We start from the raw sequence: 11671 nt of genomic DNA on the forward strand, positions 1-11671 counted from the left end.
TACCTGTCAGGTCTCTATGGGTTTCTGTTCTGTGTATATATCCGTGTGTTGTGTCTGTGTATATATCCATGTGTGTTGAGGTGCTGTGTGTCAGGTTGTTCCCATGGCTGTGCACCTGATGAATGGGGAGCTGTGTTGGTTTCATGTTTACACCTGTATGTCTGTGTACCTTGTGTACGCCCCTGGGCCTGTGTGCGTGCATGTGTGTGTTCTGGGGCCATTCCTGTGAGTCTGTGTATTTGTGTGCCAGTATTTTCTGTGTGTGCCCCGGGATCCTCTATGTACTATATTTCAGTTCTGAGGACATTCCTCCTGTCCCTTGGAGGTGGTGTGTGTCTGTATCTTGCATGTGTCTGTGTGACCCTGGGTGCCCCTATGCGTGTAGCTGGGTTTTATGGACATCCTTGTGTGGCGGGTGCTCCTGCATGTCCTACCATTCCCGCCGGTGGGGTTGTGTCTGGAAGCCCCTTGCACACCCTTCCCTGTGTTTGTGGTCCGTGTGCCTTTGTGCGCGTTTGCTCCCCCTGCGCCTTTCAGGTCTGCGTGCATCTGGGTTCCTGCGTGTGCCCGTTCGCGCCCCCGTGTCCCCCGCGCGGAGCCCGGGAGCTGCGTCCTGGAGCCCCATGGGCATCCCCTCTTGTGTCCCGGTGCGCCTGGCGGGAGGCCTCGGGGCGCACACGGCCGCGGCTGGACCCACCGCCCGGCACGGCGCGCGGAGGAGGGAGGGGGCGGCGGCGGCGGGGAGCGCGGGCACGTCACCGAGACAGACAGGCGGGTGGGCGGGAGGCGGCGGCCGCGGGTTCGAGCCGGCGCCGGAGCCCCGCGGCCCCCTCCCCCTGCCCGCGGCCTGGGGAGCCCCCGCCCAGCCCCGGAGCCGCCAAAATGCAATTTCCCGTGCAGGCGCCTCGGCTCGGGGGGCTTTTCCGGGAGGGTTTTGGACAGGAGAGGGGAAATGCGGCGGCGGCCCCAAACAAGGTGAGCGCGGGCGCCGGGCGGGCTGGGGGCGCGAGCGGCGCGGGGGCCGCCCACGGGGAGGGGGCGCGGCCGGGCGGGGCGGCGGCGGGACCCGGCCGCAGCCCCCTCGCGCACCTGCTCGCGGACGGGGGGCTGGCGACCCGGCCTCGGCAGCCCGGCCCTCCATTGTTGCGGCGGCTGGGGAAGGGGGGCGGGGAGGCCCCGGCGGCATCTCTGTGTCTCGCCTTCCCGGAGAAGGGGCCCCGGGAGGACCAGACCCCTCCACAGGGGACAGACACACAAGTCCCGAGTGAGCGGGGGCCGCCGGGGGGAGGGCAGGCCGAGATGCCCCTGCGGGGCGGGGAGGCATGATGAGGGTCGTAGGGGCAGTGGTGCCCAGGCCGCCTGACACCTGACCGCGGGAGCCCTGGGACAGGGCGGCGGCGAGCTTTGTTCTTGGGGGCGCCGAGCGGGTGGGGGCCTCGGATATCCGGGACCGGGAGAGGCTCCCGGCCGGCGCGCGCATTCGGGAAGGCGCTCCCGGCCAAGTTCACGGCCGCGCAGGCCTGTGCGGGCCCTGCAGAGACCGATCCCGGCGGGGGCCCCGCTCGGGCCTCGCTGCGGCCGCGGGCCCGGGGCTGCAGCGGCGCCGCCTGCCGGAGCCCCGGCGCCCTCCGCGGGCTCCCCGCCGGCTTGTCATTACCGGCGGCGGCTGCAGGGTATTTACTGGGGCGAAGGTTTGCCAACAGGATCACGCTCTCCAAAAGTGGCCATAAAAAGGAAAAATGGCCCGGAATCCCACTGCTGGGGAGCTCTTTTAAAGCGACAGGGCGCCTTTTACAGGGCCCTCGCCCTGGAGGGCATGAGGTGGGGGGAAGGGAGGAGGGGACGGAGAAGACCCCTCATTGGCTGATGGGAACTGAGAAGTGCCCCCCCACCCCACTACATTTTAGTTCCCCCCATCTCCTTTCCCACCGATTCTCCACCTCCCTGGACCGCTCACAGATACATTTACAGAGTCACAATTAGATATTCCCAAATCGCTGGTTAAGACCCCCAAATTCACACCCTATACTCCGACGTACCTCATCCCCATTATTACTCACATCACCTGCAAGAACGCTGATGCACACATGCACACACACAGTCACCCATCATAACACTGCCACGTGGGCACACACATCACCCACAATGACGCGGACATCCAGGACTGACACCCGTGAAAACAGTGCCACACAGAGAAATGAAGCTGCCACCGACCGCGGTAGACACATGCTTTCATATAACGCTGACACACACATAGTTTTCCATTGCACCCACAGATACTCCTAGGCTCACTGTCCCATGGGCACCCATGGGCTGTCATCCAGAGTAATTGTGACAACCACAGATAGGTAAATGCCCCAACAGAGGTACACATAGACACCATTATTCACAAGAACTTGGACATGCACTCATAGATATCCATGTGCCTGCCCAGGCAAGGACACATCCACAGTCACCCAGGCAACCTGACATACATACACACAGATGGTACAAGGCCTGCATAGATGCTTGACATCCTGACATCGGGTTATAGTATTCTTGACCTACATACATACAGTTAAACTGACCCTCCTAGACACCCATTACAACTCTGTCACCCACAAACAGATATAACACTCCAACAGTACCTACACCCATAGTCACCCACCCTGACACTTGATTATACCCTTGGACACCTACAATATCACTGACCCACAGACAGACACAATAAAACATGTGCACTGAAAATGACATACAGGAAAAGGACATAGGAACATGCAGAAATCCACAGTCACCTGGAAGCCCACAAATCCAGCACTTGCTTATTGAGCATCTGTTATGTACCAGGCACTGTTCTAGCACTGGGGGTAGAAGAGATGAAGATCCCTACCCTCCTGGAGCTGAATGTTTAGTGAGGAGGGTCGGGGGGCACCATAATCGGATGACACAAACCACAGTCACCCCCAGTGACACTGACAGACGCCAGACACCCACGTACACTGGCTCACACATCGACCTGCAATTACCCACGGTTAGCCTGACACACAACCAGAGTCACACTGACATCCATCCACACACAAACAGCAGCCCACAGGAGTGCCGACATGCACGCGCACAACTGGCATAGAGACAGCCGCTCACTGTGGCACACACCCACCTGGACTTACAGACACCCACAGACCCCCTAAAATAGCCCACCAGAGTAGCTCAGACCCCCAAGCCCATCACAGCCCCCCAGTAACAGGCCCATAGGCAGCTGCTGCCTGCATTTTTGCAGATGGAGCCCACAAGCCTCAGTAGAAGTGTCTGAATTTCTCATCAACCTGCCCCAGGTCCCTCCACAGCCCCCAACTCCAACCCAGGGGAGCATTCTCGCCTCCCCCAGTCCTGGCTCCACATCTGGTGGTCTTCAGAAGGAAACTCAGGCTCCTGGCCGACTGGCCGACTTGCCGCCCCCAGGTCTGGGCAGGAGAGACAAGCCCCTTGTCTGAGGACACGGAGTCAAAAGCCTGAGCAGCTGGCAGCGGAGAGGAAGCTGGGCAGACGGCCCGGGGAGGGCAGGGTGGGAACCTGAGAGGCCATGCAGGTATCATGGAAATGAGGGGCCCCCGCCCGCCTGTCTAGACAGCCTGGGCCATCAACAGGACCCCACAGGGGGACCCCTACATACACTGCTACTGCATGTTCCATAATGGGCTCTTTGTCTGCCAGGCCCTGAGCACCTCCTCCCCATGTGCCCCCCCAGGTGCACACACACAAGGGCACAGACACAAGGACAGATGCACACTGGGACACACGCAGGGACACACAAGCCACTAGACACCCCCTGGAAGCCCTGCATCTCTGACCTCATGCTGCCCCCCACCCCCCGGCCCCGCCACCCTGTTCTTCAACTTGACAGCAGAGCTGCCTCCATCCATTGCCTGCCCATCTGGCTCCACTGGGACCTCTAACCTCCGACCCTGACCCCCAGACCCTGTGCCAGCTGCCCTGCCTTCCCGGAGCTCAGGATGGGGGTCGGGGTGGGGATAGGCTCAGGGTCAGCATGGCTTCTGACAGGCTGCCCGCCACGCCAGTCATTCTCAGCCCCCTGCCCAGACAGACCCTCCCAGCTGGGGTGTAGGGTCCCAGGGATAAGGATGAGGAAGAAGCAGGCCTTGAAGGGCACCCCTGCTTTGCTCCAGGGCCCGGGGTTGGGGGTGGGAGGAGACAGCTCCCTGCCTCCTACCCTGCTGGGCTTCAAAGTCAGACTGGAGGCCCAGTCAGCCCCCAAGAAGGCCTCAGGACACTTGGCGGGAGGAACAGTCAGCGCCCTGCTTAAGGGCCCCAGGTGCAGACAGTGAGATGCAGACAGACCAGAGGCCGCCTTTCACCAAAGGGCAGCCCCGGACATGTCTGTCCTACAGGTGGACAGACAAAGAGGGGAGATCAGGTGTAAAGGGCCAGACACACACAGGCGACCCGAGACAGCCAGAGACGGCGCACACAGCAGGGCTGGGGACCCAGACAAATACCCGCCTGTGAGGGACACAGTCAGACCCAAACAGGAGGACCCAGACAGACACCGAGGGCGGGAAGCCAACACTCACCATGATGAAGGGAGACAGTCAGACCCCAGGTTGTGCCCAGACAGCCCCTCCCCCATAGGATGAGTCTGGGCGCTGCCCGCCTCCCACCCCTCCCCTTGGCCCGAAGCCCCGCCCCCTTGCCCTAGCCCCACCTTCACTGGAACTTACCTCTTAGGTAGGTCAAGGTCAGAGCCCCCCGGGAAACCTGTGAGGAGGCACAGAAGGAGCAGCGGTGTCATGGGAGCCCCCCACCCTGCGCAGTGTGGCCAGAGTGCCTCGTGCCTGATGACCCCGCATTCTAGCCTCGTGGTCGTTAAGAACAAAGCTTTTTAGGAGCTGCCGAGAGACTTCTGTTCCAGACTCTCAGAGCCTCATCTTCCTCAGCGATAAACTGGGTATCCTAATAATAGGGTGATGTATATAAAGCATTATTATTATTACTCCTCCTCTCTCCATATTCTGCTTGTTACAACCGCCATCTTCAAAGCAAGACCCCCCCCCCGCCACATGCTCCCTGAGAAGGTCCTGTATACCCTGTGCCTGAATGGGGCCCTGCAGGCCGGGTGGATGGGCCACGGGAGAGGGCGCCCCACCCGGAGCTCCAGACAGGGGTGGGAACGTGACTGGACCCCGGCCCACGGTGGGCGAGAGGGCGGGCTCTGGGGAAGGGACTCCATGAGGTGGGGGAATTTCAAGGAGTGCGGGTCTTGCGGGGGGCGGGCTCCGAGGGTGTCCGGTTTGGGGGAAGGTCGTGCCAGGGCGGACCTTTGCGGGGTTGAGCTCCAGGGAACGGCCTTGGGGACTCCGTAGGGATGCGGGCCCTGGGGGTCTAGGCAGGCGGACTTTAGAGATCCTAGACGGCGGGGTTCTGGAGCCTTGGGCGCTCCCGGAGCCAAAAATAGATGGGAAGTCTGCGACTGGGGGGGCCCTGAGGGCGGGGCCCAGGAGCGGGTCTTAAGGGAGCTGGGCTCTTTGAGAACCGGCTTAGGGGGCGGGTTTTACGGAGGTTGAGTTTTGGGGGCGGGCCACATGGTAGTCTATCTGGGCGGGCTTCAGAGGGAGGGTCCTAGGGACGTGCAATTTGTGGGTGGGCTTTGAGGGGGCGGGTCTTGGGGGAGGGGCCTGAGTCTGTGGCTTCTGAGGGGCGGGTCTCTGGAGGCAGTCTCTAGGTGGGGATCTCGGGGGTGGGGCTTTAAGGACTGCGCTGCCTCAGGCCGCCTCTAAGGAGGGTCGTTTTGGGGTTCACTCAAGCTCAGCACCCCTGGGGGCCCTAATCCACCTTAGGGTTACGCCAGGGGGTTCATCCTTTGGGGCTCGATATTGCCCTCAGTGAAATGGGAGGGGACAGGAAATTTGAAGTCCCCTCCCAGACTGTCCTCGGAGGGCCCCAGACCCAGGTGGGGGGCGGTCTCCCCTGAGACTGCGCGTAGGGGCACCCGAGGGGGCGGGCACCCAACTCTGCGCAGCCCCTAGAGGGAGGGACTGGGGGCCCTGTTTGCGGGTGAAGAAATGCGGAGGGGGCAGCATCTTGACACAATCAGAGCCGAAGCAGGGATTTGACCGCAACCCATTTCGAGGCCCGAGGGTGAGCGAACCCGCACCCCGTATTAACGGGGCAACCCTCGCGTGTCTGTGCGCTTGGGTGCTTACCGCCACAAGGGCCTGAGTTCAGATGCCCAAGACCCTGCAGTCAGGCGGGCAACCTGTGGTCCTCTGTGGTCCTTTTGCTTCGCCCCTGTCCGAAAGTCCCGCAAGTGGACCTGCGGGCGGGGCCTGCCTGCTAGCGGCCCCACCGCCGGCCAGAATTTGCAAAGTGGAGACTGACAACCCCTGGGGGTTCTTGTGATTCAGAAACAATTGTGCCCGGAACACGATGAAGCTCACCGAAGGTATTACATTGTATTAAAATGTCTTGTTTATCCCTCTGTTGAATCGATGTCCCCGGGGCAAGAACCACTTGGCAGCCAGACATCTTGGGGCCACTAGGAATCCCTCTTCTGCCTCTCACTAGCGGTGCCCTACGGGCCTCAGTCTCCCAAACTGACAAATGGAAGTTATATGCACCTCTCAGGGCCGTTTTGAGGATGCTTTGGGTAAATGCATGAAAAGTTGAGCCCAGCGCCCAGAACTGCTACATTTACATAGCAAAGGCAACATAAATATCTACTGTTATTATTATTTATATTTATCTCCTGCTTTTTCCGGTTCCCGGAGCAGAGTTGGCACCTAATAACTATTTGCTGACTTAATGATTCTGTAAGTTCCTTATTCCCTCCCCTCTCCTCCCTCACCCCATCCAGTTCCCTCACCCCCACCCAGCCTCCACTCCCCAAGAAGTTGCCAAGGGTTTGGGGGAACATTCAACCTGTCGGTGAGTTTGGGCAGCTCAGGCAAACCATCGACCGTTGAGTGGACCCCGAGGCCTGGAACTGCCGTCCACCCATCACGACCCCCACCTTCCAGATCTGGGGGGGGCCAGGGGATCCTGAACACATCCCCTCCCTTAGGCCACAGCGAAGGTCACAATCAACATTCATTGTTGTCGGTGGGTTGTGAGGACGGAGGCCAGACCCACCGAGGGATGAATGTCACTGTGTCTGGGCCGGGCACAGCCTAAGGGGAATGGGATGGGGAAAAAAACCCACCCTGGACTCCCCCCCAAAATTGCTCAGCCAGTACCTGACCCTGACCCCAGCCTCTCACCCCTTGGTGAGGGCTGGTGTCTGGGATCCTTACAGGCACAGGCTGGATTTGGAGAATAAATCCTGGAGGTCTGGGGGCATGAATCACAGGCTCAGGGCTGGGCAGCTGAAAAACCTTTGTGAAAGAGATTAGTGAGCCCCGCTTCCTTCCGGAAGGCTCAATAAAGTTTTCTTGAATGAATGGATGACTGAGGTGGGTAGGCAGCATAACACCTCTTCTCTGCATTCAAGTCCCGGGCCCAGCTTTCTCACCCTCCTTGCCTGGTACCCGCAGACCCCTGCTTTACCTTCAGTTGCCCACCTAGCACCTTGATGCCAGTTGATCCTTCCACCTGCCCATCTGTGCCCCACGTGGGTGACTCCTGGGCACACCTTATCCTCCGGAGACTGAGCTGAGGTCTCATCTGAGGGGGAGATCAAGGCACTGGCGAATGCTAGGGGTCCCCCCATTAGCCCAACTTGTGCCTGTGCTCTCCTCCACCCCCCCATAATGTTTTGCCTCACCCCCTTTCCACCCCAGGACCAGGATGAGCTGGTCCTAAGGCTCCCCAACACCTAAGGCTCCGGTGGTGACTGCTAACTGCGTGGGGAGGCAGGCTTTGGTGCTTATCTTTGTGAATAACCCCAGGGGCAGGTGGTTTCATACCCCAGTCTGTTCATCCATTAAATGCTTGGATCCACTGAAAAGGGGTGTGAAAGCTCCCTGAGGGTGGCCAGAGCTGGGAGCCTTGGTCCTTATCCCCCCACCCCATAAGCCAGGCCCATCGTCCTTCCAAAGACAGTTGGAGCATCAGCAGCTCCCCAACCCTTCCCAAAGTGCGCAGGGGTACCCGGCCCCTCCCCCAGCCCAGGAGCAGGAAGAAAGAAGTTACTAAGTTACTGGTTACATCAATGCTAGTCTGTCGGGTGGGGCTTCCAACCCTCCCACCCCCATCACCCTGTGGGGCAGGAGAGGCAGGCAGGCTCTAAGGAGGGGTCGCCCTCCCAATGCCCTCTGGGTGGGGTGTGTGGTTCCATATTATTGGTGCCCCCTGCAGCCTGTGTCTTGTCACCCCCCCCCCTCACCTCCAGCCCACCCAGAGACCATGCATCCCCTTGGCAGGTGCATTTTTGGGGGAGCGGCAGCAAGCCCCCCTGTGACAATAAGGAACCTCCTACAGCCTGCTCCTCCCTCTTCACACCCCCTTGGAGGTATAAGAAGGGAACTGACAGCCCAGACTGCTCGGCTCCAGAGAGGGGAAGGGGGGGTTAAGAAGGCAGGTGTAGAAAGACAAGCTTTGGGGCGGCTGGGTTTCTTCTCTCTCTGCCCCTCCGCCTGACACACGGTGTCCAGCCATGGGGACCTTCAATCCATGGACAGATTACCTGGGTTTGGCACGCCTGGTGGGGGCTCTGCGTGGGGAAGAGGAGCCTGAGACCAGGCTGGACCTCCAGACAGAACCAGTGCCAGGACTGGAGGGTCAGACACCCAGCCCGGAATCCTCACCAGCTCCTGAACGCCTGTGCACTTTCTGCAAGCACAACGGCGAGTCCCGGGCCATCTACCAATCCCACGTGCTCAAGGACGAAGCGGGCCGGGTGCTGTGCCCCATCCTTCGAGACTACGTGTGCCCCCAGTGTGGTGCCACTCGCGAGCATGCCCACACCCGCCGCTTCTGCCCGCTCACCAGCCAGGGCTACACCTCCGTCTATAGCTACACCACCCGCAACTCGGCCGGCAGGAAGCTGGCCCGCTCGGACAAGGCGAAGACGCCGGACTCCGGACACCGCCGAGGAGGAGGAGGAGCCTGTGCAGGTGGCTGGGGGGACTCGAGGAGGGGGGTCTGCCCTGGGCTGAGCCCCTAGGGGCCTTTGTGAAGTGGGTTAACCCCTGGGGTCACCCACTTCAGAGGGTTGGGGGGTGATAATCCATGTAGACAGCTTAGAACAGTATTCTAGAACTGTTGCCCTACGCGGGTAAGCTGGGGATGGGGTTCCCTGTGTGGCCTTGGGCAAGGCACTCTCCCTCTCTGGGCCTGTAAGGGAAACACCGTCCTTTTCCAGGCGCGGTGTGATCTAGCAGGGAGGCTGTGGGGACTACTGATGGGATCTGGGGACAGGTACAGCAGGGGCTCCAATCCGGCTTGGCACGTGGGAGCTGTGTGACCAGAGGGAAATGGCTCAGTTAGAGAAACTGAGCCTCACTTTTTCACTCATTCACCAGATAGTCTTTGAGGCTTGCCCTGTGCCAAGCGCTGGGCTGGGCTTGGCCCGCCGTGGTAGATGGGAGAGTGAGAGTTAAAACACAGGCATGGGGGAGTCTAGAGGAAGCACCTGATCCAGGTGAAGGGGTCCAGGAGGTCTTCCTGGAGAAAGTGACTTCTGGAAGCCTAATTCAGTTTGGTGGAGCACTGAAGTGGAGCCCAGGCAATGGGGCTCGTTTAGGAACTTAGTGAAGTTCGGTGTGTCTGGGATAGAGTATGTGTGCATGTATGTCGGAGGGGAAGGTGTCAGAGATTTCAGGGACGGCAAAAGGACCTGTAGGTCCTTGCTGGTCACCTTAAAGGGTTTGGACTTGAGTACTAGGGAGCCAAGGAAGGGACAAGACCGGGTCTGCATGTGTTGGACTGTGAATGTGTAAGACCGTGGCTAACGGGCTGGACCGTGGGAACGGATTTGAAGGTGTTGGAAGAGCCTGGTCCTCCAGGCAGAGGTGTTCAAGGCGGCGAAGAGGGAGAGTCCCAGCGCCTGGGGAAACGTCAGTTTGGAGGGAAGTACCATGAGTTTGCTGTGTGTGAATCAGCCACTGGCTGAGGCTGAAGTTTAGAAGCGAGATATGGCTGAAGCCTCCCTGAGGTCTAAAAGGCTCTCCCCACACTGCAAGGCCCACCACATAGGGCGCTCCCCCCCCCATCTTGCTCATCAAATGTGGATTCCAGTTCTGCAGGTCTGGGTGAGGCTTGAGTATCTGCATTTCTAACCAGCTCCCCCTGACGCTGCCATGCTGCAAGGCCACAGACTGGCAGGCCTTGAGTAGCTCTGTCTTAAATGGCAGCAGTTATTATTACAGATGAGAAAGACCTCAGTTTCTGCAGGGTTTTAAAAGAGAAATCCATTTTAGCAATTTTCATTGCCTTTGAGGAAGTCAGCAACAGAGAAGACAGGTCTGACCGGGCGGCACCCCCGCCCATTTGGGTGCCCGGTGTGGGTACTGCCTCTCCTATCAGACTGTGAGCCCCTGGGGAAGTCACCGGGTGGGAGGACCCCTCCCTATCCCGGCAGCTGTGCAGTGAACATCTGTTAGAAGAGACTGCCTCCAGGAGAAGATAGTATTCCCTATGAGGTCTGACGAGGTCCAACTGGGAGAGGTGGGAAGCTGAAGGGATGCAAAGGTGGTGGTCTCAGAGTCTTCCTTTTTTCCCCTCACGTCCGAGAGAACAGGAAAACTTGCCTTCGCGGGCGTGAGGGGTGGGGTGGGGGAAGCCCTCACCAGGATATTGGCACAGAAGGGCTGCCTGAGGCCGTCCTCCCAGGTAACCTGGGTGTAACAAACCCGGGGTTCCCGGAGCCCTGCGGCCGCGAGGAGGCAGCACGGCAGGACTGAGTTGGAGTTTCTGCGCTTTGTGTCTGGCTCTGGGTCCCACCTGGGGCTGCCCTGGGCCGGGAATGTCACAGGGGTGCTATTCCAGAAATAGCCTGCAGGTGGCGCCAGAGCCATGACAGCCCTGCAGGTTGAGTCGGTACTTCCGGAGCATTGAATCATCCCTGTTATTAAATGTTTTTCTCCTCCCCTTCTGCTTTTAAAATCCAGGTTCCAAAGGTGCCGGGAATCCTTCTGGAACTACCCCCTCTTCCTGCTGTCCCTTCACTTCTGCCTAAGGAGGCTGGCGCGGGCAGGACGGGGTTGCTGCCTTCACCTGGGGTTGGGGACCCAGGCCCACTGGAGGCTGGATTTCAAGGAAGACTCACCCTCCGAGGATCCGCCCCTAGGCCCTGCCCCCATCCTGAGGGCCTGGCAAAGGAGCCCCGTCTGGGAGCACAGCCCAAAGAGTGCCCCGACCCCCTCACGGAAGGAGGTGGTTCTCAGGCACCCCGGCCCTCCTTCCCCAGCGCTGGGTACCCAGTCAGCTCTCAATAAATGTTTATGAATGGATCAGTGTCATAGCAGGCCCGGTCTTGGGACGAGGTAGCGTGAACTGTGCCAATGGGGCTGGGGACCCTCCTCTCCTGGCTCATCCCTTACCCCCACGTTACTCTGACCTCCACATGCCCAAACTGCTGTTTGGATTGCCATTTACCCTGGGGCCCTGGGGTGAGCTGCTTTGTGCTGAGAAATGGGAGTGGGCACCACAGGGCAGCGATGGGGTTCTGAGGGGTCGCCCCAGCCTGGCACTTCTGAGCAGGGCACTTGCTGCTGGGTTGGTGCCGTGAGGCTGTTTCTGT

At 59.9% G+C, this 11671-nt stretch overlaps 1 protein-coding gene across 4 annotated transcripts; it reads left to right on the plus strand.

Moving 5' to 3' along the window:
• Positions 1-812: 812 nt before the first annotated feature.
• On the plus strand, positions 813-11381 carry NANOS3 (nanos C2HC-type zinc finger 3). 4 transcript variants are annotated; one of them, XM_082381576.1, is made up of 4 exons: positions 856-975; positions 6399-6436; positions 8610-9044; positions 11040-11381. In XM_082381576.1, exons 1-4 carry the CDS (start codon positions 953-955, stop codon positions 11105-11107), a joined length of 564 nt encoding a protein of 187 aa, XP_082237702.1. In that variant the 5' UTR covers positions 856-952; the 3' UTR covers positions 11108-11381. The 4 variants fall into 4 exon arrangements, with proteins under 4 accessions (XP_082237704.1, XP_082237702.1, XP_082237705.1 ...); XM_082381578.1 differs by lacking the exon at positions 6399-6436 and having other exon boundaries at positions 813-975; positions 8684-9044; XM_082381579.1 differs by lacking the exon at positions 856-975 and having other exon boundaries at positions 5709-6436; positions 8739-9044.
• Positions 11382-11671: the final 290 nt, after the last annotated feature.

This window comes from Balaenoptera borealis (assembly GCF_965194805.1).
Source record: "Balaenoptera borealis genome assembly, chromosome: 2".
Taxonomy (NCBI): Eukaryota; Metazoa; Chordata; class Mammalia; order Artiodactyla; family Balaenopteridae; genus Balaenoptera; species Balaenoptera borealis.

Excerpts from the sequence above, each read along its gene's own strand:
- NANOS3 (XM_082381576.1), top strand. The coding sequence starts at position 953 with ATGCGGCGGCGGCCCCAAACAAG. Across the intron at positions 976-6,398 it reads CGGCGGCGGCCCCAAACAAG|AAACAATTGTGCCCGGAACA; the intron begins GTGAGCGCGGGC and ends CTTGTGATTCAG. Across the intron at positions 6,437-8,609 it reads CACGATGAAGCTCACCGAAG|ATTACCTGGGTTTGGCACGC; the intron begins GTATTACATTGT and ends ATCCATGGACAG.